Source organism: Pristis pectinata, chromosome 2 (assembly GCF_009764475.1).
Source record: "Pristis pectinata isolate sPriPec2 chromosome 2, sPriPec2.1.pri, whole genome shotgun sequence".
Lineage (NCBI taxonomy): Eukaryota > Metazoa > Chordata > Chondrichthyes > Rhinopristiformes > Pristidae > Pristis > Pristis pectinata.
Window position 1 is genome coordinate 69702036 of NC_067406.1, and position 24799 is coordinate 69726834.

The window sequence follows — 24799 nt, forward strand, 5'->3', positions numbered from 1 at the left end:
GCATATCACAAACATCAAGGGTCTCAGCACTGATCCTTGTGATACACCACTGGCTACAGACTTCCAATCAGAAAAGCAACCCTCCATCATTACCCTCTGCCTCCCATTGCCAAGTCAATTTTGAACATAGAACATGAACATAGAACAGTACAGCACAGAACAGGCCCTTTGGCCCACAATGTTATGCCAACATAGCTAATCCCTCCAACCTACAGAATGCCCATATTCCTCCATTTTCCTCTCATTCATGTGCCCATCCAAGCCCCTCTTAAGAGCCCCCAATGAATTTACCTCCAACACCCTATCAGGCAATGCACTCCAAACATCCACCACTCTCTGAGTAAAAAAAAAAAGTACCCCTCATGTCTGTTCTGAACCTACCCCCTCTCACCTTAAATGCATGCCAATTTTGGATCCAGCTTTAAAGCTGCCTTGGATCCCGGGCTCTAATGTACCACGTGGGACCTTGTCAATGGCTTAACTAAAGTCCTTATAGACAAGATATCTTAAAAAAAAACACCTACCATAACCTCCTCATCAATGTGCTTAGTTACCACATCAAAAAAAAATTCAATCAAATTTTTGATGCCAGATTTCCTACAACAAAGTCAAGCTGACAATCTCTAATCAATCCCTGCCTTTTCAAGTAAATTCTATCCCTTAGAATTTTTTTCCAATAGTTTTCTTACCACTGATGTAAAACTTGTTGGTTTGTAGTTATCAGGCTTCTCAGAATAAAGGAACAACATTTGCTATCCGCCACTCATCAGGTACTTCACTGATGTCTAATGAAAATGCAAAAATGTCTATTAGGACCCCAGTAATCTCCTCCCTTGCCTCCCATAGCCTGGGATACATCTCATCAGGCTGTGAGATTTGTCCATCTTTACGTATCCTGAGACATCTCACACCTTCCTAATGCCAAGATGCTCCAGAATGTCACTGTTCCTTGCTCTGAACACTTCCTCCATTGTGTTCTCCTCGGTGTATACAAATGAAAATTATTCTTCCAGGACATTGCCCACATCCCCCAACTCCATGCACATATCTGGAATGTGCTGTCAGAGGAGGTCTGAAATTGAACACAGTTACAACATTTAAGAGGCATTTAGACTGACACTTAAATAAGCAAGCAATATACTTGTAGAATGTCAGGCTTCACCTTAATCTTGTCTGCCAATGGTACTTCATGGATAAGTCAGACAGTATTTACAGAAAGAGACTTGGCAATGGGAGGCAAAGGATAATGATGGAGGGTTGCTTTTCTGGTTGGAAGTCTGTAGCCAGTGGTGTATCACAAGCATCAGGACTGAGGGTAGATGGAAGATATCTGGTATAAGATAGGAGCCAGTAGGTGATACGAGGACCCAGGATGGGTGAGGGACGATGGGCAGAAGGAGCTTGGAGGGGGAGGGGTGGAGAGTCGGTGGGGTGGAGTTGAGAGTCAGAGGCAGGTGGGTGACAGGTGGAAGCAGACAAGGGGGAACAAAGGGGCAGATAAATTTGGGTGGGGGAGGGTGAAGATCAAGACAGAGGCTGGAGGGTGAGAAGTGGGGACACAAGGTTATAAGTGCAGCAATCTGGTACATAAGGAAGATAATAATGGTCACTAATTAAAGGAGAGACTGGCATATGGAACCAGAGAGGGGAGGGGATCTGGTGGGTGAATGTGAGGCTAGTAGGTGGATGGAACCAGGGCAGGGAGCAGGATGAAAATGGATGATTTTTGGGGGGGCGGGGGGTTGCTAGAGAAGGTATTGGAGAGGGAATAAAAGTGGGAAGAATATGAGGTTTTCTTCTAGTTTGCTTTGGGCTTCACCCTGGCAGTGGAGAAGACCAAGAATGGGCAGGTTGGTATGGGATTTTGAAGGGGAGTTGAAATGGCATGCAACTGGGAGCTTGGGATGGCCGTTGTGAACAGAACGCAGGTGCTCTGCTAACCTGTTGCTTATTCTGCACTTTGTCTCGCAGATGTAGAGGGGGCCACATCAGGAGTACTGAATATAGTAGACCAGGTTGGAGGAAGTGCACATTTTTTCTTCCTGGTCTGCTTCCACCTATCACCTATCTGCCTCTGTCTCCCAACTATTTTTTTTGGCCTCCAACATGGCTCCTTCTGCCCATCATCCCTCGCCTCTCCTCAGTCTACATATCAATTATAGGCCCCTGTCTCACCCTCTTCCACCACCCCCCCCCCCCCCCATCCCTGATGCAGTATCTCGAAATGAAATGTTGATAATTCCTTTTACCCCACAGATGCTGATTGATCTGCTGAGTTTCTTCAGTTTATTTTTTGTATAAAATAGAAACTATCCGATCATTTGATTGTTCTGTTAATTGGCACCACTTTTTACAAGGCTAGATGTCTTTGTGATTCCCCCATATATTAACTTTAACTGCCCCTGTATTGTCATTCTCTGTATAATTTTCCACCTTACCCCTCCACCCCCCCCCCCCCCAACCCCATTTTATTCTTTTCAGTCTGGTTTTTGCTGGATTTTTTAAAAACTTGATATGTCATGCATCCTTTGTTTCATCAAATTCTTTCTCCTTTGTTATGCAGGGAGCTTTAGCTTTGGTATCTTTGGACCCGTTGGACAATATGCCTAGCCTGTACCTGAAACTTGTTCTGTTGCTGTTCCATCTGCCAATGTGCTGCTACTTAATTCAGATAAACATAGGAGCTGCACACTCTAGTAATGCTCCACAATTAGTAGGAAGAATATTTTTGTTACACAAGTTAATGGAGGATGTTGGGAAGAGCATTAGATAATCCTACTCATCTTTTGAGTAGTGTAATGGAATCTTTAATATTCATCTTAACATAAAGATGAGGACTTGTCTGTCAACAAGATTTCAAACCAAGACCTGCTATATTGTAACAGTACCAGTGTAATGTACAACAGTCTTAGCTTTAGCTCAATTGTCAGCTCACTTCCATGTTCTGCAAATCAGATAGGCTGACTTTATAATTAGTTTTCTTGTTGCTCTATGACCTTTGCTCTTATTCTCTGTTCCTTTAAATAGTTTAGTGTTAAGTGATTTGCTGGTAAATGTGACATTTTAAACTCCGGCATTCAATAAATTTTGCTCAACCGGAATGCTATTAGAATAAATATTAGCATAAAAAAATCTTGCACAAGGATGTAATGGCTGACATGAAGTGGAAAGTATTCTTCAATCGTAGAACTCTATTTCTATCCAGTTGTTTGTGTTGCACATCTTCCATCCAGGATTATTTTACAGTTGTTCTTAATGCTCTCAATCATGGGGAGTGAGTGTTGCTGGTAAGACCAGCATTTATTGCTCTGCATCGAGATCTGGCTTGAGCGTCTGCCAGAACAATCCATCCATGAGGATATTCCTACATTGGTGTTTGCTGTGATTGGATTTTTGCACAGTTATTAAGGAATAATGCTATATTTTCATGTCAGGGTGATGTGTGATAGAGGTAGACTAAGTTTTGGCACTGTTTCCTGCTGCGATTGTGTTTCCAGGCAATAGAAGGCCCAGGTTTGGAGGTTAATGTTGCTGAAGCACATCATGTGATTGTACACACTATGCTGGTTAAGGTGTTAGATAGTGAGCCAATACAGAAGGCTGCTTTGTTCTGGATTGTGTTGAAATTCATTGTTGGAACTCTGCTCCATCAGGCAAGTGCATTTTCAACTCATTTGAAAACACTTGTGGTGCTACCTGTCACATCTAGCTCATTTTTATTCTGTCACACCCCTGACTTGTTCCTGTAGATGGTGGAAAACATTTGGGGAAGTGGGATGTGAGTCGCTCTCTGCAGAATGCACAGCAATTTGTGTCTTCCCTGTTTCCCATTATCAGGCTGGATGTTGTACAAATCTTTGTGTATGTGGCCATGGATTGCAAGTGCTTTTGTCAGTGAACCTTCTCCTGATCTTATGAGGCCATCACTGAAATAGTTAAAGATCGCTGGTTCAGGAGATACCACCAAAAAACTCCTGCAGGAATGTTCTGGGAGAGTTGATAGCCCTCTGGCTATCATAACCATCCTCTTTCGTGCTAGGTATGACTAGCAGACATGATGTTTTCCTCTTGATTTCCATTGGCTTCAATTTTATTAGGACTACTTGATGTCCTATTTGGACAAGTGGGTCCTTGATGTCAGAGGCAGTAACTTTCATGTTATCTCTGGATTTCAACCCTGTTCATCTTATAGTGTCCTATGTTAAGTGGACCTAATAGAACCCAAACTGGGCATTGGTGAATAAGATGTTGGAAAGGACCATTGGCTAGCACTTGTGAACAAAACTGCATATCATTTTTGATGATTGAAAATTGGTGTGTGCTAATTGGCTGGATTGGATTTATCTTGCTTTTTTTTGCGGACAGTGTAACCTGGGCAATTCTCCTCATTGTTTTATTGATGCCAGTGCTATAGTGAAACAGTTTGGTTGGAAGAGAGGCTAGCTCAGGAGTCAATATAGTGGACTTTTGGAATCATGTTCCTGTACAGGAACCACAATATCACTTATGAGACAGGATATACCCATGAATCATGGTGGAAGAGTCTGGAATGTTCATGTTCACAAGCTGGATATTGTAGGCTTCAACTGAGTTGGATATGAATTTGTCCTGCATGAAATTAGTTTTTAGGTCAATGTAGCATTTTCTATCCAATTTAAAAAAAATCATAGTGGTGTTGATGCATCTGTCTGACCATTTCAGTTACCTGCACTGTTGTTTGACCAAACAGGGCAAGGATAGCAAATTTCTTTTTTCCAAATAGATCATTGGATTGGAAGATTGTTTTTGGTAACAATCATGTAGTTTTACGAACAACGTGATTTCTTACAGTAGTATTGTACCAAACCATTCTTTCTGCAGTAAAACTCTGTAAATCCAGTATACCTCTGACTTTGGCAGTGTTGGACTAGCAGGTTTTCCATGCTATTGAATGCTATTTGTATTAATACTCCACATTCTTACAGTGAACAGGGTATGTTCAAAGGGAATGCAAGAAATAGGGCCCTGGTAAACTTAAGGGATCATGAGAAACAGAACTAAGTGAGTGGAAGGGAGTCCGTGAACAGAGGCTCTGGTGAGTGGGAAGGGAGTGCAGAAATGAAGCCTTAGTGAGTGGGAAGGGAGCGCAGCAAGGATTATTGGTGTTTTGCTGTATCTTCAATCAGTAATTATGTTCTCTTCATGCAAATCCAAATTATCTGTAAATACTGAATGAAAAATTATGCTGTTTACCCTCTGGTAAAGAACTTGCAACTTATCTCCAATCCAAGCAACATCTAATTTCATCCCACTACATTTTCTTCTATTTCAAATGTTTAATTGACTACCTTTTGGTTCCTCCTTGCAATGTGTGTCTCCCCCTGAAGTCTATTACCATCTTTTTTGCTGGTCTGTAAACCTACTTGTCTTCATAAATCATTTTCAAGATTTTGCTTCCTAAACCTTTTGGTTTCTTTTCCATCTGTCAAACTTCAATCCCTGCAGCTTCAAGTCTCTTTGGGATGTATTAAACACCTTCTGAAGCTGCGTTAACATAACATTTAATGTTCCATTATAGACTCTACTAATAATTTTGTCAGAAAACCCTATTAAATTAGCTTAATACTACTTCCCTTTAACAAATGCTGCAAGGATTAATGACATCCATTATATCAAACGGGTATCATCTTGCCTGCTCTACTGATTAATACTGTCTTGTAGTTACACCATGAAAACGGATTTCAACCTGTTGCTGTTAGTTGATACCTAGAGGGGGTAGCATGGCGTTTTGGTGAATCATGTGCCTCCACAAAATCTGTTATTAGGATGGTTCTTCAGTACTTGGCCAACTCAGTCATTAGTTAAGAGTAAATTCTGTTCTTTTATTCCCATCCTTTGAAATATATTCTCGCATGTTAAACACTGATTCATAAGCTGAGGGTGGTAAATGGCAAACTCTAGAAAAATTCCTTGCTTTCCTTTGATCTAATGGCATGAGAATACATTGGATCTAGAGTCAATATTTGAGAGTTGCCATCTAATCCTAAATGTATTTTGCTGTGCAGCCATTTTCAGTTGGTCTGTGTTGCAAGTGGTATAAGAGGAGTCTGGGATATTTGCTGAATTGCATGATTCTTTGGAGAAGGAAACGGATTTTCTACTCCAATAGGACAATGGTGGCCAAACTTGCAGGATCTCAGAGACACTGTGATTACATACAAATTTGAAAAGATTGTTTGAGTAATGCACTGAAGAGCACCTAACAATTGTGGCATGATACTGAGTCCAGTTTCAGTCAAAGAGTAGCAGAAGAGGAGGAATTAGAACAAAAGAGGAAGAGTACCACTCAAATTTAATTTGGTGTTTTACTGGGGAACATGATTTTTTCCTTTGTTTTCACAGAGTCCTGGTCATTTCCTGATCCTTTAGCAAGTCAAACCTTCAAGGAAGAGCAGAACCAAACCAAGACAAATACTGGACATCCAGAGAACATTGCATTTGTATTGGTACCTGTTTTCTTTCTTACGGGTCTTTTAGGGCTACTAATTTGCCAAGTTCTAGCTAAAAAAGGCTACAGATGCACAACGGATAGAGAATCGGTGTGTGAGGAGAATGTTCCTGAGGCAGAAATTGGTAAGCGCAATAATAATCAATGTGTGACAACTGCTACTGTTTGGGCTTTCAAAGAATAATTCATATGAAATATCTCATTTAATGGACAACCATTTTAAGATGAATTTTCTGTATCAAGCTTCATTTAAAAAAAGTGTTCATGCAGACATCTTGTGTTTTGGAGACTGGAACTCTGGATTTGAAGCTAGATCTGATGTGGAACTGTTCCTTTCTGCAGAATCTTCAGTTCTGGAGCAACAGACATTGTGTGGAAATGTATCAAGTTGAGTGTAATTTTATGAAAGGCCTCTGGAATTTCTCAAGTGGTTATGGAAGTGTTATGTAAATCCAATGTCAAAGTAATGGAATTGATTTTGTATTTAGAAATGTGCATCAAGGCCTAAGTAACAAGTAGATGAGAAAATCTGCAGCTAGATTAGGAAAGCTAGTAGGAATAACATTTTATTCTGGATGTTTTTAAATTATTGGTATATCTATTTAAGTAAATAGAGGAAAGAGATGGAATTTCTAAAATGAGGTATTTGTTCCTCTTGCATTATGTTAGTAGCTTTAGATGGGTGGTGAGTAATTAAATGAATTCATTAGGTAAGCTAATGAGTGATATCTTGGTAATTGTGTCCACAATATCATATTTAGTGTCCACCCAGAAAGAAAAATACCACATTGGATTATGATAGCTTTTAGGAGTATGTGAGCTTCTCAGATGAAATGGGCAGAGAAAGTGGCATTCAGGAGTGTGGAATAAGTAGGATGCATTTGGAAAAGTGAAATCAAAAATATAGAACCCACCACTCTTTGTCAGACATCATGCTAGCTTGTGGGCTAGAATCATAGGAGCAGATTCTTAGCTGAGATCCATCTGCATCTGCTGGCAGATGAGTCTGTAACCAGTCTACTCCCAGATACAGGCTGCAATGCAGCCTTCAGCTCAGCAGAGTCCTAGCCCAGGCATATTTTTGCAGCATAAATGGACTCCTCATCGAATCTACCTGGCGCATGTTCAGCAGCCCCATTAAAATGAATGGGAGAAAGTTAAACAGAGCTCTTTGTTTGGTTTAATTGTTCTTAATTGTGTGTGTGGGTTTTTTCTTTTAATTTTAAACATTTTTTTAACCTGCTGAGTGATTTTTAGAACATTCACAGATATTCGATAACGGACAACTTTGACAGCTGGTAAACTTGGAGGTGGAGCCTTACTGGCTGTCAAAGCCCCTTTCTGTCTGTCTAGTTGACTGCTTAATGCTAGGAGAAGCGTGTGCTGCATTATTCTTCAATGATGTGCTGGGTGCTGAGCTTCCAGCAGAAGACGGTGCCTGGGGCCAGACTGAAAGGAACAGCATAGTTCAGAGGCAGGCAACCAGCTGGCAATGTTGGGACAGTGGAAGATCTGCTCCATGATGAAGTGAACTCGTATGTTACATTTGCTATAATGTTTTCTAGACTGATCAAATAGGTTTGATTTTTGTATTTTGTTTTAGATTTGCATGATGCTAGTGAGTGCAATGCTGACACCGTTGGACAAATGGTGCATTATATTATGAAAAATCCAGGTAAGTCATCAGTATAAAGGAGCAACTAATTAGTAACTTGAGGAAAGAAGTGGGCCACGTGGCTCTTTGAGCCTGTTTCACTATTCATTGAGACTATTTCTGATTTGTGACCAAGCTGCCTTTTCCACATATCTCTTAATAGCTTTGGTAAACAAAAAACTATCAAACCTGTGTTTGAAATTAACCATCGACCTGAAATTTCTTTTTGCAGATTTCTAAACTCCTGCCACTCTTGCATGTCAAAGTGCTTTCTAATTTCAAGGAAATTGCATATCAATCTTCTGTATTCCAAAGAATGCAACACGCTTCTATAATTTCCCCTTTTTTTTAAACCTGTGGAGTTTAAGTGTTAATCCACGCAGTACTCCCAGAAGGATATTCTGGTCTTTCTAAGATGTGGCATCAAGAGCCTGAAATTGATGTCTTTTTGTGGCCCTGCTTTTTAACCTCTTCCCAGCTCCCTGCAGGAACTCAACGCTTTTCCTGCCTATGCTGTGTTGACATTTGGTAAGATCCTTGACATTGTTACCCAGGAGGAAATATGTGATCATGTTTACAGTCACAGAAACCACTGTCTGTCTGAAGTATCAAATCCCCTATCACCTCTTTTAGTCTTCTTTTGCCTCTCCTTCCAGTGGAGCCACGGCAGTGCCACGCTTCAGGCTCTGACTGCATGCTTTGAGGAACTATCATGCCCAAAAATATCCAAAAGAAAATCTGCTTGACAGTAAAATTGACTCAGACAACTTCTGCACTACCTGCCTGTTCCTCTTGAGTATGTCTGGTGATCACACATGCCTTCTCCACGTACTCTCTCACATGCTGCAGTGTGACCACCTCTAAGTATGATATCCTTGATGTTGTCTGCCTTGGTTTTGAGCTTAATTTTCTTGTTGTCTTTAATTTTGGAGATTGTCATCATAAAATGTGCCATGGTGCTGTGTTCTCTCACAAGTGATTACTGCTGATGTGTATCTATTGTAGGCAGAGGTAGTGCTTTCTTCCTCCATTATAATTTATAATGTTTCTGACTCTACCTCGTGCTTTGCATTTGTGTATTAACATTCAATATCAGCTTTTAAATATATAGCCTTATAAAGAAATATTCCAAGGCACTTCACAGAAATATGGACAGTGAAATAATAGTTGCTGGGAGGCATGATCTGAATGTTTGTTTGTTTAGGCAGAGGTGGGGATGCTTGTTGGGTTTCTGACTGTAGCTATGCAAACTGTCTTAATATAGTTGTTTCCTTCACTTGAGTGAATGTAAATATTATTTCAAGTTTTGAAATTATTTGAACCATAATGAATAGTCTTCATTATTGCTTGGCAAATTCATTGAATTCCAGGCTCTTATTCACCTTGAGACTTGTTGGAAAACCTCATCAGGATCTCATTAAAACTATCCATAAGAGTTTAAATAATTTGAAAACTTGAAAAATTTTAAATTCACTCAAATGAAGAAAACAATCCATTTCATTTTGGGTAACAAATCTTTGTTTTGCTGCCTGACCAATCAATCATAATTAGAACGTTTTTGCTGGACAAGCTTGTTTGGACGGTGACATTTTACTTAATGAACAGAGCACTCAGTTTTTTCAATCATTGTAAAATGTGTGAGTCAGTGAGGGAAGGATCTTGTGTTTTTTTTTGAAGAGTTCTGAGGGGGGTTGGAGAGTACGATTAAATGAATTGCTGCGAAGGCTGATATTGATGCAGTGGACTGAATAACCTCCATTTTTGCTGGAACATTCTGTAATTCTAATCAGTAGATAGATGTGGTTATTGAACAGCATGTAGGGTAATAGAAGGGAGAACACTATCAGGGAACATTATGTATTTCAGATTTCCAACCACCCTCTGGGTGAAAAGGTTCTTCAGCAGATTCCACCTAAAGTTTTTACCCTTCACCCTTCACCTATACCCTCTAATTTTAGATACTTCTGTTATGGGGAGAAGTTTCCTACTGTCTACCATGTTTATCCCTCCTCATAATATTCTCCACCTCCAACAGTACCCCCCATCCCCAGCTACTATTTTAAGGAAAAGATACCTCGTCCACTTAGTTTCTCCTCATAACTGAAACACTCCATTCCAGACAATAACCTGGTAAATCTGCTCTGCACCCTTTCCAGTACAATCGCATCTTTCCTGTAGTGCAGTGACCAGAACTGTACACACTATTCCAGTTGTGGCTTCTCCAATATTTATGAAACTACCATAACTCCCTGCTCTTATATTCTATGCTCTGGCTAATGAAGGCTAGTATCTTGAATATCTTTACCACCTTATCTACCTGTGCTGATTCCTTCAGGTATTGAACGTGCATGGACGTCTCTCTGTTCCTCAGTATTCATCTGTCTTTACAAATTGCATGAACTTGCATACGTCAGGATTGAATTCTAGCCAAAATGCATGTAGTCCTGCATGTCGTTCTAAAATGATCAGTTGCAATTGTTTGCCCTGTTTTGAGTTTTTAGAGATATCCAATGCTTATATTGCATTTTTCTTTCTGTTTCACTTTGGAATATATTCCCATAACTAGTTTTTTAGTTGTGCGAATACACATCAGCAGCTCAAGACCTGTACTATAGAAATCCAGCTACTATTTATTTTAACTATTGTTCATTTATTTTGTTTTCACTATTCAGTTTCTTTTTATAGTGCTGCCTTGCCTATCTGTTAATTATTTTTAATCTTTAGCATTGGTTATGATTTTCATTTAGGAATCTTTTCAATTTGTAAGTTAACTATATAACTTTCACCATGAATTGGATTGAGATGCAATCTAGATTAAGTGGAACAAACACTAATTGTGATTAGGGGTTTGATTTGTAATGGATTTTGAAATTTCAGATATTATTCAATTTGGGCCTAAATGTAATTTCTTTTTATTCCTTTGCAGCCAATGCTGAAGCTTTGCATGCTATGTTGGACAATAAGTTAGAAAGGTAAGATTGCTTTTGAACCTTTATTAAAAGTGTTTGTCCAAATGTGTCAAAAATATGAAATATCAGGTACTTCTAAAATGAGAGGTTACTTGACTATATTACAGATTTGTTGGGAAAATGGTAATCAAATGCTTGGTGTGGTAAGCTCAAGTATTTAACCAGATTGAGAATGTCTGGAAAAGCAACTGTATTTCCTTAAAATGAGAAGTTGACCAGTAGCAATTGTCTCTGGGTTGCAAGGATAATAGGGGAAGCTAATATTGGATATGTTTTGTCCCGTTTCAAGGATCTATAGTATATTAGTGGTTGACCTATATTTCACAACTAGATGTGGCATCCCTGCTGAAGAAACAGCCCATTAATGACAGCAAATTCTCTAGTTAGTTTTGGAAAACTTTCCCCAATCCTGAATAATAATGATTCTATCTGTATAATTATGTCACTGAACAATTAATGCTATTTTAAGTCCTCTTTATATTGGGATTTGGCTTGAGGTTGCTGCATTAAAACCCTGAGTTGCATCCCAGTGGGAAACGCAACACTTGCATGGTATTTTGCAGTAAATGCATAAAAAAATTACCTGGAAATCGAGTTTTGTTATTGGTAATCTCTAAACCAGTGACCCTTCAGAATTAGATCTGTCCTTGAGAATGCTGTTGACCAATTCTATCCAGCCCCTCTGCCAAAGTAGTGCCAAACAAGATTGCATAAAGGAGATCTAATTCCTGTGTCAATATCCAGGTAATTAGTTGGAAAGCTATTAGAATTCTAGAGCCATAGATGAAACAGGCATTTTATTCATTGAGTTTCAGTATAAGCATACATGTGGAGAAGATCAAGTGCCAGGGTCTCTTTAAGAATTAAAATTCCAATGTGTCTTAAAAAGTGTAATATGTGACAGGTGTTTTTTTTGTTCAGCCCATCAGATGTGACCATGATTATTTTTAGTGAAACTTGGTGGCTGGGCAGCTGTTCTGTGATCTTTCATAGCACTGTGCATAATTTTGCGACAGAAGACCCCTCTTGCTGTCTGTTTCAACCGTACCAGATTTCTTAATTCTAAAATGTATAGTGGCCCCAATGCTTGGTCCATCCTTGCCTATCTTGCTTCCTACCAATGGCTGTTCTCACCCATTTAGTACATTCCACAGTACATATTCCATTTAATACACCCATTTAGTACATGATCCATTATTTTTCCTTATCCTGATCTCATCAGTGTGTTGAAGCTTGGAGTTACCATGGGCCTCTCTATTCTAGGTTCCTGATAATACAGCCTTCTTGTCTCCTCTATCCCTGCACATTTGGCCCAATGTCCCAGAATGCCTTCTGATCATGTGTCATTTGCTCTGTCCCATATCTATACACCATATTGAGGAGCCAGTCAGTGTCTACACGAATATAGTGGCTAGTTTCCATAACATCTGTCAAAGGGCTGCCTGCTATGTGAGAATTTTTCTTTTAGTTTCTAGAGTCAATTGTTTCACATGACTGAGCTCTATCAACAGTGCTCAGTTGCTTTTCTTAATGCCAGGTGATTTTAATGCCAGTCTCTGCTTGTAAGTATCAATAAATGAATGATTTCAATCATTCTTCAATAAATGATTGAATTTCTATATTGTATCATTGTACTAACAGAAGTAGATTGAAGGCTGGTTTTTGCTTATTATATAGTCTATGAAGCACATTAAGATATTTTCCTGTTGAGGTTGAAAGACATTGGATTTAATTTCTTGATGAAATGAATGCATGAAATCAAGAGATGATAAATTAGTAAAATTATCCAACTTGTTGAAAATATCTCTTCCTATCTCTATAATCTAAATCTACAGCAGTGCAAGTACTCCATTCCTCCAAGTTTTTTTTTCCACCCCACTCGCCTCTGCCACATCATTAGTGGCCGTGCATTCAGCTGCTTTAAGCTCTCACGGCGATCATTAGTCTGTCTGAGTTTGTTATATTTAGAGCATTTAGTCGCAATGCATTCAGCTGTGTTTAAGTTCTGGAATTCCCTTCCTTATTTCTCCTGTCTATCTTAATTTCCCCTTCCTTTTAAGATTCTGTCTAAAATATATTTCTCTGTTTGATCTGGGATGTGGGAGGAAGGGAAATGGAGTACCTGGGCGAAACCCATAGACACAGAACGTGCAAGCTCAACACTTACCCCTGAGGTCAGGATCAAACCTGGGTCGCCTGGAGAAATAAAGCAGCAACACTACCTGTTACACCACTGTGCCACCCAAGGATCATGGTGATCCAGTCAGAAGTAAAGAAGTAACAGTCAAAAGTACAACCTTTTCTGAATAGAGTATGTTGTATGGTGTTCAGCATCCCCAAATATGCAGACTCGAATGTCTAAATTTTATTTCAGACTGAGATGAACCAAGTTTGTTTGTAAATTAAATGCTGTGATGCCCTCCAGTGGCAGTTTAGTTAAATTGCAAAAGGACAATTTGAAGTTCTTGCTAGTCATAGCGTTTCAGAATATACAGTTTAATAATGGTATAACTTATTAACTATGTGCTAATATTAATGCTACCAGCTTCCAGTAACTGAATAAGTTAACTAATTATTAAATGATATTCTGCAACTTGTATTTTTGGTATTTGAATTTCACAGCTTCACGTTTGTGAAATGTGTATGATGTCTGGGATTAATAAAGTAATCCTTTTGTCATATTGTAGAGGGGAATCCTGATTTCTGTTAGACCTGTGAATTAGAAGTTTGGCAGCAGGTCAGATGAAAAGATCACTGGTGAATTTCTGCTGTTGTTCAACAGTGAGTGGAGGGGGAGAAGCATTAGCTTGACATCACTATGTAAGAGTATCTTTGAGTCTGGCAGCACTGGTTTGTAACCATCCAAGAGATCTCAAAGTATTGGCCCAACAGGTATTACCTTCTGACTGCCAATTCTGACCAACATCCCCCTTCACAATTTGGCTTGTTTCTGACTTTTGTGCTCCCACATTGCAAGGTTGAAGTCAGATCCTAAATCCAAGAGCACGGACGTACAAGAGGCTCAGGATACACTTTTTATCAGGGTGATCAGCTTTACTCTAGGAATTGCTTGTGTAAGAAGTGCAATCCTATTCATTTTGATTAGATTGGACATAAGGATTTAAGAAAGCAAGAAGGGGAATTGTATTTTTATTTCATCTTTTATTTTCAATGTTCTAGTTGTTTAACCTTTAAGTAAATCTTTTTGTAGTAATTTAGAATGAGGATTTTGACAGCACTATCAAGGTGTTGGGGGCAGGAGCTCAGGATCTGCCATCTGAGGCATAGTTGTTATTTGTGTCCGCTTCCCTTCTTGGGACAGCTGCAGCAGCCAGGACTTGAGCTTAATTGGAACTGTAGAGCCAAAAGTGGTAAATCTACAAAGCAGGCCAGATTGAGCATAACCCCAACAAAATAAATCATGTATTGTAAGTATTTCTCTTTTTTTCCTTTTTGCTGTTGCTCTCTCCAGTTTTCTTTCATACACACAAAAACTCCAGATCGCTGACCTTTGAAACAGCTTAAATTGTAGAATCTGGATTAAGTAATCATTTTTTTTTTCCCCGTGAGTCCAGTCCTTTGGGCAAAGTTGAGGTCTTCAAATGACATCTTTCTTGAAAATCTTATAAAACATAATTTGGCAGTCATACCTATTCCTGGTAATATTGGAATACAGACTTTCCATTGGTAGTACAATCACAGTAACAAAATTCAAATAGATTCACTGCATTAGAACTCCTTTGTACATTTTTATAATTGGAAAAACTTGACTGAATGCAAACAGGACATGTAGATAAATGTAGACATTAGTTGTGATACAGAATTAGGATAAGTGTAAGTGGTGGGTCATGGAACAGAAAAGTATTCTTGGGCAAATAAGGAGCTTGCAGGTTTTTTTAAATATCAAGCTTTAAAGTACGTTAAATTGTTAACATTACTGGCCCCAGTGGAGTCTTCAGTAGGTAAATTTTACTCCTTTATGGAGTAAAACTCTAATAATCTGGCATATTTAGGACTGGTGCTGGACTAGCAGATTTTCTGGATGTTATTCCTTATTAATACCCAACACATTTTTCATTTGTCTGTTTTGGACGTGATGCAGTATTATATTAAATTTCTTGGTAAGTTTAAAGGGAGTATGGGAAGTGGGACCCTGGTCAGTTTCAGGAGAGCTTGGGTACATACTCCAGCAAGTCAGAAGGGAGTGCAGGAACCTGGTCACAGTGGGTAGCATTTGCTATGCTCCCTTCTAATTCAATGATCCAGATGCCAAACAGGATATTTGAATGGACGGATAGCAGATCACTGTGTTCCTTTTACTGACTTAGAAATAGAAATGTACTGAAGTATATGGGAAGCACTGGGACAACTAGTAGAGCTATAGCATCGTAGCTCCAGTGACCTTGGTGCAATCCTGACCTCTGGTGTCTATGTGGCGTTTGCACTTTCTCCTTGTGAACGTTTAGGCTTTCCCCTGGATGCTCTGGTTTCCTCCCATGTAACAAAAGTGTGTGGGAATTGCTCCTAATGTGTAGTTGAGTAGTAGAATCTTGTGGGAGGAATGGACCAGTTGATAGGAATGTGGAGTGATAAAATGAGTAATGGTAAATTTTTGTATGTATGTGTAAGTGTGTGTATATGTGTGTGTGTGTGTGTATATATATATATATATATAAAAAAAATACACACACACATATATCTTGGATATTGTGTGCAATGGAATATCAGAACTATTTGTCACATGCAAAGCTTTATTCTGCTTTTTTTCCCATGCAATACAACTTGTAGCCCATGATGTTTAACTGCATTAAAAAAAACTGACAAATTGGAATTGTGATGGAGAAAACCAGATGAAAAAATGTTACACTCCATGGCTACTTGTTTAGCGATGTTAGTATTAGAAACAATTGTATTACAACTTGAAAGTTAATTTCCATCCATTATTTTTACTCTCTGTTAAGTCCTTCGAGTCCCAATGGTCCTCCCAGTCCTGTTACTCCTGAAAGTCCTGTCACACCTTTATCACCAACTGGAAGCCCTACAAAGAACAATTTTCAAGGACATCATCTACATACTGTTGGTGGAGCAGCAGGGAAAAGCTCTTGTTCACGTTGCACCCATCGGAAGTCAAGGAATACAAGAGAATTTAGGAAGAGTCGACCTGGGGAGGTCACAGTATTATCCGTGGGAAGGTAAAGAAAAATCAAGTATATGAACTTGTTTATGTTTTCACTTCATTATTCCGAAAGTACAATTAAAATCCTATGAAAACAATTATCAGTATGGTTTTTGAAAGGTTATTCTTCAACTCTCCTTTTGGCTTAACATTTCAAGCAGTTGATTAAACCTCAAATCTTTAAACTAGGACTCAGATGAAAAAGAATGCCACTTTGGAAAAAGCTCTCCATACCTGTATATGGAGAACTGAATGCACTAAAATGAGGTGGATGAATCTCCCAAACAGTGACCAGAAATTTGATCAAATTGGGAACTTGACAAGTAGGAGTAGGTGCTAAGTAATTCAGAGGGGCAATGATAAATGTGCAATCAAAATAGCTAATTATTGAAATGAGTATGAATTTAATCCAACATTAAAAGGAATAATGGCATGAAGTTTTGGTGTAAAATCTGGCACACCCAAATGGGTCTTATAAGATGAGTATTAAGTCAATACTTGTTTTATGTTGATAAACAATTGAAAAACTAGATTTGATGCATCCGGTGAAACCAGAATACCATGCTGACTTGTTTCTGATACTTCCAGGCAGATGAGGTACAACCATACTGAGGTTGCTAGTATATCTAGTACCATCTAATGACATATACAGTTACAATAGGTGCTAATAAACATACCTTTTCCACAGTGGAAAACATGCCTTGGGACTGAGGCCATGTTTGGGTTGTAATGGGAGGAGGGGCTGGAAGTGGTGCAGGGATGAGAGCCTGCAGTGGGTGAGGAGAGGGGGATGGATGCTGAGAAAGGTGTGACTGAGAGTGGGGGTAGAGTGGAAGTCTATATTGAGGATTGGGTAAGTAGCTTGGGGATAAGGGTGGATTCTGGACCTCCACCAGGCACCTTGGACAATTATCGGGTCAGGATCCAGGCTTTTTGGTACTTGGAGGCATTGGAGTGACCTTGGAGCTGAGAGGGATATTGAGACAATGAGATCTGTGGGTTGGAGTTTTGGAATATTTGAAGATTGACGGGGAGGAGCTGGGAATCAAGGCATCAGAGGGTCCTTGGTGGGAGGATGGTCTGGGGATCACAGGGCTATGCCTCAGGTGCAAAATCAGTGGGCCTTTGGTGCTGGTGTTGTGGCAGTGTGGACAGTTTTCAAAATATCCAAAGTCAGGGTTCCAGTGCTGTCGTATTAAAAATGGTATCCCGGAAGTAATGAATGGTGTTCACATACAGTGCACTTCTGATGTGAAACTTGTATCAATTGCACAAGATTGATCTCCACTAAATGGTCTTTGGTTAAATCTCAGGAGTGAAGCAAGTAACATGGAAACTGCTATTACGCAAGTTTCAATTACATAACACAGTTATGTAAGTGTTATGCAAATGAGTTGTTTGACCATGGACTTCTCTGCAAAATAATGAGACAGCAGAAACCCATTGCCTGCAAATTCTGTTGTGTCCTGGATAACCATATGAGCGGGAAGTGTTTTCAGTTGTTTCAACTCTGGTTTGGAATTTTCAAGCTTGAGCAGCCCAAGACATCTTGCAAGAAGGAATATTTCTTAGTAAGCAGAATTAAGGATGTGGTTACAGAGTTTAGGATGATACTAAGTGAACAGCCATAGGAAGCTTGGGAAGAGAGAGGCAGTGTAGGAATCCTCAGAATTTAGGACTATCAAACTTCTTTTTGGAATTGAATAACAGGGAGGTTTACTCTGGGGAAGTAGAATTTAGTGTGCGAGGGTGTGAGGGTGGGATGGTGAGAAGGGGATCAGCTAGAAGACATGATCCATATGAGAGTCAATAACTTGGGAAGGAAGACGCTTGAGGTCCTGTGGTCAATGCTTTAGGAGCTGAAGAAGGCAATGGTCTGTATTAGGACTATTATTGACATGGAATTGAGTATGTGAAGTATAATTTACTAGAATTGTAATGCAGTGAGAGATTTCTTATAAGAGGAAGGAGGTGTTGTGGTTCTCCTTGGAGAAGGGAAGATAGTTATACTTGATAGAGCTACTCGGAATTGTAAAGGGTTTTGATAGAGTAATTAAGGAGAAATAGCTGCTGGTAACAAACCAGATAACAGTTGTAAGATTGGTGACAGATTTGTGACCTGAGGGAAGACCTGATTTTAATTTGTTGAGAAAGACAGGCTAAGCCAAAGGCTAGCCCTTGTGGTTCAATACTCTATGATTCCTGTAACTTCTTAGAATTTGAGAAAATATTTAAAATGAATGTGAATTCTGGTGATTTGACTCTTGGGGAAAATACTTGAGTAACCTGTTTCCGAGGTATTGTACGTTATTGTGTGGAAGAAGGATAAGCTCAGAAGCAAATGACAGTGCAGTATTTGTGTATAATTCACTCCCGTTTTTAATTCTTTTTACTATTTCTTCCTAGATTTCGAGTTACACACGTTGATCCAAAAACACGTTCCAGTAATCAAAAAGGGTTGGTTCCTGTGCCTCCAGAAGGTGCCAGTGGTGAGGTCAACACCACCCACTTAGGTGTCCAAGAGGTGCTAATCTCACCAGGGAAACTAGATGCAAAAGAGGTGTGTACAATATTGGAGAGAAATTAACAAAACTGTAGGACATGATTGATGTCTGTCGAATCTTCTGCATATTATACATTTCAATAACCAGTGAGTTCATTCTGCAATTTTCCAAGTTATTAGAGGTATGGTATTTGAAGTGATGTGCAATTTTGATTATAGAGATCCTAAATTTATAAGTATTTTATGAAACAGTTTATACCAATAGCTTCAAATTTCTTAATGAAGGGAAAAAATTAAAGATGGCAAATCCTTTTAAGCTCTGTAAAACTGCACCATTGTACTCAGCTCATCAAAATGATTTGGTGTCTGTTTCTGTATTTTATATTTATGCAAAGTCAAAACAAAATTTGGATCTTGCATGTATTGTAGTCTGGCTTGTTTTGTTATGCAAGCCTCCTCCCACTTTCTGTTGGTTAGTTGTAGTGGGGAGAGCCTATAATTACAAATTAGTCCATATCACAGTGTTATTCAATCATGCAATTCCTCTGTAATATTTTCTTTTTTGTTATTTTTGTAGGAAACTGAAGCTCTGCAGTAAGTTGTATAATCAGGTAAGACTTTTTTAAAAATCTTGGCAGGGTCAGAGTCATACAGCAAAGAAAGAGGCATTTTGGCCCACAGAGTACACCCTGGCCACTGAGAATGTGCTTGTATTAATCTTACTGCAATCCCACATTTTATTTTCCTCATTTCAATCAATTCCCCCTAGGTTCTACCAATAATCTACACACTAGGTGTAATTTACAGTAGTCAGTCCCTATGATCCTACTATTCATGGTGTATGCCCTAGCGTCATGGGTACTCCCAAAATGCATCACTTCACTTTTATTTGGATTAAATTCCATCAGTCATTTCTCAGCCCATCTCACCACATCAACATCACCCCATAGTCTAGGACTGCCACTCACACTATCAAAAATTCTACCAGTCTTTGTGTCATCTGTGAATTACTGATCATGCCTTCACATACACTGCAAACAGCAAAATCCCAGCACCGATCCATGTGTGAACACCACTAATCACAGGCATTCAATCACAAAACAACCCTCTGACTCCAATTGCCAAGCCAATTTTGGATCTGATTTATCAACATGCCCTGGATCCCATGGGCCCTAACCTTCTGGACCAGTCTCCCGTGTGGGACCTTGTCAAAGGTCTTCTGAAGTCCATGTAAACCACATCTACTGCATTGCTGTCATTGATACTCTTTGTTATCTCCTTTTTAAAAAAAATATAGTCAGATTGATCAGACAAGATCTTCCCTTGACAAAGCCTTGCTGGCTATTTCTGGTCCCTGCCTTTCCAATTGATCATTAACCCTGGCTCTCAGAATTTTTTTCCAATAACTTTCCAACTAATGTTAAGCTCACAAGCCTGTAATCATCGGGCATTTCCCTGCCACCCTTCTTGAAAAGTGAGACCACATTTACTGTCCTCCAGTCATCTGTTACCTCATTTGTGGCTAGTGAAGAATTAAAAATCTCAGCTAGGAATGTTGGCTCTGAACTCTTGCTATTTCTTCTTTGAATGCAGGTAAGTTTACATCTGCACAGTAGGAAGTAACGGTCCCAATGATCCGGGAACCTAAAGCACCACCCTCCTGCACCATCTCTTCAGTTATGTATTTGTCTGACCTGACCTATCACATTCCTAAACTCACTAGATCGTGGCACTGGAAGCAGTCCAAAGATTACAATCTTTGAGGTCCTGCTCTTCAAACCTAGCTCTCTGAACCCTTGTTGCAGGACCTCATCTCTTCTCCTACTGATGTTCTTGGTGTCAATATGTACCACTGCCACTGGCTGTTCACCCTCCACCTTCAGAATGTTCTGCAGCTGAGACATTCTTGACCCTATATCAGGGAGGCAACAAACCATTCTGGAGGCTGATTTGCAGCCACATTAGTGCCTGTCTACCTCCCCTTATGATAGAATCCCCTAACACTATCACTCTTCCAGTCTTACTCCTTTTCTGTACATCAAAGCCCTCTGCTGCTGTTTTCCCCTGGGTGGCCATACCCTCTAAGAGTATCCAATATGTTATACCTGTTTGACAGGAGTATGACCACAGGGCACTTCTGTACTCGTCACCCATCTCCTCTCTATAGCTGCATTCACCTTCAATGCTCCCACGTGGCTTTTGCCCCTCTTTTTTAAAAATTGAGACCTGGGAATGTGATGTCTGATTTTTAAATTGTAATTTCTTTAACTGATACAGAAATTGAACTGTTTAAATGCAATTTAAAAAAAACTTAGTTCTGAATAGAATCCTGTTTAGTTGCCAATAATTAATGAAGTTAAACTTTTTCCTGTTCTGTTTCTTTAATTTACATCTCAGCAGTCGAAATCACTTCAACCAAGAGCAGACAAGAGAAGTGTTGCATGTTTCTGAATGAAAACCAAAATATGGAATTGACTTTTGCATCAAGCTGTGTACATATGGTCTTTTTAAATGTTTCCAATGTTTTTACAATGCTATTGTATGGTTATCCATATGACAAACTAGCAATGGCCAAAGCACATAATTTGATTTTGTTCTTTTAGAATCATAAATCCTATGTATTTGCATAGAATGGTCAGTGTAATTGCTACAAATCTTTTGCCATAATTTTGAAATCCTTTATGTTGAACTCACTGATACTTAATATATTTCTTTTCCTAAAACCTTGTGCTAATTCTCTAAATGTGTTTCAAAAGTTTAAAAAAATCTAATTAACACTAATTGAACTCTGTACAGTTAGATGAGTTTTTATGCCTTTAATTCAAGTGAGCGAGTATGTTTGTACATCTGATGGATGACATAATTACCATCTTTTTCCAACATTAACAACATAAAACAAAACCTGTATATGTGTAGTGGTAGAATGACCATAAATGAATGACCAATTCTAGGAAATTTAATTTCAAAGTGTCTCAAACTGATTTAAAAAAAAACTGACTAAAGTTTTAGTCAACCTAATATTGAGGTTTAATGTACAAGTGGTGCCCAAAATCAACCCTGTTATTTTCTTTTTCTTTTGCAATGTAAAACACAGCTGATATAACTATATAAGAAAAGTGTATATTTAATCTTTTTAAATTGAGAAAGGGGAACAATTACATAAAATTTGTGGCTTATCCAATGAAAAAACTTTGTGCCTTAAAAAAAATCTCTATGCTTGCTTCATATCTGGATGGTCTGAGAATAGGAATAACAATAATAAGTTTTATATTATAATTAAGAAATAGCATTTATTTCTATTTGCAGTAGAAGCAATTCCAATACAAAGTTTGTGTATCCCTGAAATCTTTGTTTGTTTCTGCTCCCTAAGTTGGATAATTTCAACCTGAGGTGCTGCAGTTGACTATGGTGCTACAGAAAGGGAAAAAAAATCAGCAAGATAACCATTTGTTGTTTGCTTCAAATCTTTCTGCATTTACAGCCATTTGACTTAAGCTCTGAGGAATGAAAACATTGGAATTGGCTCTATTGCCCTCACAGAAGCCTGAAATGAGTTCCCAATATTGCAAAAAATCACTTAATTGAGGTACCAAAGGGCATAACAATCTCATGAACTCTCGGCAAGGATTTGAGCAAATTGCAGTAGTTTGGGTGGGATGGTGGTGGGAAGGGAAATTAAATGTAATGTATTCTAATATGTCTGATGGACTTGCAAAGATGTGAACCTAAAGGTATCTATACATTTCCGCTTGAATATATTAATTTTGGCTTGCTCCTTAAATAAGTGTAGATGCTTAATTTTTAATTTTAATATTTCTATGCAGAGATTTCTTTCATACCTTTTCAAATGTTATAGAACAATAAGTGGGTCAGTAGAGCTCCACAAGTTTACTTTTTAGAATTCAGTAGTGTTTTGATGCAGTTAAGAGGAAAAAATATATTCTTGTACTGCACATATAAATGTGATTTGTTTCACAAGTATTCCTGAGTGAAGAAGACTTTGCAAATTGACATGTGGGTGGTAAATATCAAGCAACAAAATGGATAAGAAATCAACCTGAATAGATGAAAACATTGTTTTCTTTGCTCAACAAAGTAAAGCTGACTTGTTAGTTTATGAATTATATAACTAACCACTGCAAAATGCTAATGGAGCTCAATATTTGTAAATGTAGTGCTTCCTTTGTAAAACAAAACACAGCTGCTTTTGTTAAAACTCTTATACAATACAGTAAAAACCAAAAAATAATGTACAGCTATGCAATTCAAATCAGAAAATCAGAGGTACAAGACCTGATCTTTTTTTTTTTAGCATGTTTGATACTTAGACACTAAAATTGCCATGATTTCCCCTGAAATAGTAACTAAGGTTCCCACAGTTAATTTGCTGACCAATAGTCACTGCTGGAAGGAATGGACATATCTGGACATGAAATGAAAACGTCATCAAGCATGGTTGTGTTGCTCTGCATGGAAAATAACCTGCTGGTTGTTACTGTGCAGAATTGCGTATGGAAAAACTGTCAACTGGTCACATTGCTTGAGGGGAAAAAAGGATGGTTAAGGTGCAAGGAGTGTCAACAATTAAAATCTTGGCATCTTTTAAGGAATGGAATTTTCACCAGTAGCTAAACTTGGAAAAATGTGGCCCTGTAAAGCTGGTCAGTACCAGCACCACTGCCAACACAATAATTGTTTACTGCACAATATCCAGACATGATAAAATAGTACCAAGATATGCTTGTATAGTGTTTACATTGAATTTATGTGCAATAAAGTTCATTTAACGTATAGCTTGCATCTGCTGGCACTGTGCACACATATATGGTAAAAAGGCAGCTTTTATTGGATTGCCACATTATATGTTGCAATACTTGGTATTCTGACTGCTTCTCATGCTTTGCAGAAATTTTATTCGAAGTTGCAAAATCATACAGTTTTGAGTTGTTGAAATGGCATCTTGGAAAATTAAGCCATTAAGGCTTCAAATGTGTGATTGTAGTTCATGGGTTCAGGAAATCTTTGCACATGGGTAATTGAACTGAATGAAGGAACCTTTTGAGTTGACAATCACTTACTAGTTCACTTTGTGATAACTTTTCATCTAGCAATAATAGTTTAAGACACATTCTTTGGAAGTAAATGAAAATGTGTGGTGTCATGCAACTATTAAAGTTGGATTAAAAAAAAATAACCTGGTTGTTACTGTGCAGAATTGTGTATGGAAAAACTGCCAACTGTAACATGAAACATTTAACAATAATTGAGCTATTTTGCCCTTTGGTGGTACACTTGAGGATTTAATGTCAATGATGTGGACTCTAAGGTTGTTCTTTTGTGCAATATTTTGTTTAAAACATCATGTGATGTATTAATTTTATGACTTTGTATCCATTATTTTGAGGGCTTATTTTGTATACAGTATTTTTCCTTTGCAGTTTTGTGTTCTGTGTACATATCTTTGGCATATTTTCTGACTTTGCAAGTATCACATTTTTAAGTATTCCACCATACTTTTTGAATAATACCACAAATGATTTGTGGGGGGGGGGGGGGGGAATACGTTAGGTGCAGAGGTGATGCAGGTAGAGGTCAATAGAGAGCAATATTGTAAATCTATATTTAAGACTACAATTTAATACTGAAATGTCTATAGTATATACATGATAAAATATCTTGTTGCTGTAGTCTAAATGGATATTGGCCTTAAGATTTTTCAAATAAATTTACTAATCATTTTACAAAATTTAGTTAACTCTTTTTGAATAAAATCTTGGAAACTAATTTTGCAGTGGCTTGCTCTCAATGGAATGCTACTGTAATCAGAAATGAGTGATTGAACTAATTGACTGTTACTTTGCTACAACGGAATTAAATTATAGAAAGATGTGCATGTCTGGGATGAGACAAAGTCAGCATGGATTTATGAAAGGGAAACTTTTTTGAGTGGTTCTCTCATCTTACTAGATCCAATGTACAAGGTGTATTTAGATCTTCAGAACGCCTTTAA

The 24799-nt window shown here is 38.4% G+C and overlaps 1 protein-coding gene across 1 annotated transcript in view; it reads left to right on the forward strand.

The window, feature by feature from the left end:
• The window catches only part of rell1 (RELT like 1), a 36738-nt gene extending 12168 nt beyond the window's left edge, over positions 1 to 24570 (forward strand). Inside the window, exons 2-8 of the mRNA XM_052040045.1 lie at positions 6382 to 6612; positions 8091 to 8162; positions 11068 to 11113; positions 16072 to 16302; positions 18693 to 18846; positions 19367 to 19400; positions 21187 to 24570. Coding sequence (XP_051896005.1) covers positions 6382 to 6612; positions 8091 to 8162; positions 11068 to 11113; positions 16072 to 16302; positions 18693 to 18846; positions 19367 to 19387 — 755 coding nt within the window. The 3' untranslated portion in view covers positions 19388 to 19400; positions 21187 to 24570. The remainder of the gene's footprint in view (positions 1 to 6381; positions 6613 to 8090; positions 8163 to 11067; positions 11114 to 16071; positions 16303 to 18692; positions 18847 to 19366; positions 19401 to 21186) is intronic.
• The last annotated feature ends 229 nt before the right edge of the window (positions 24571 to 24799 follow it).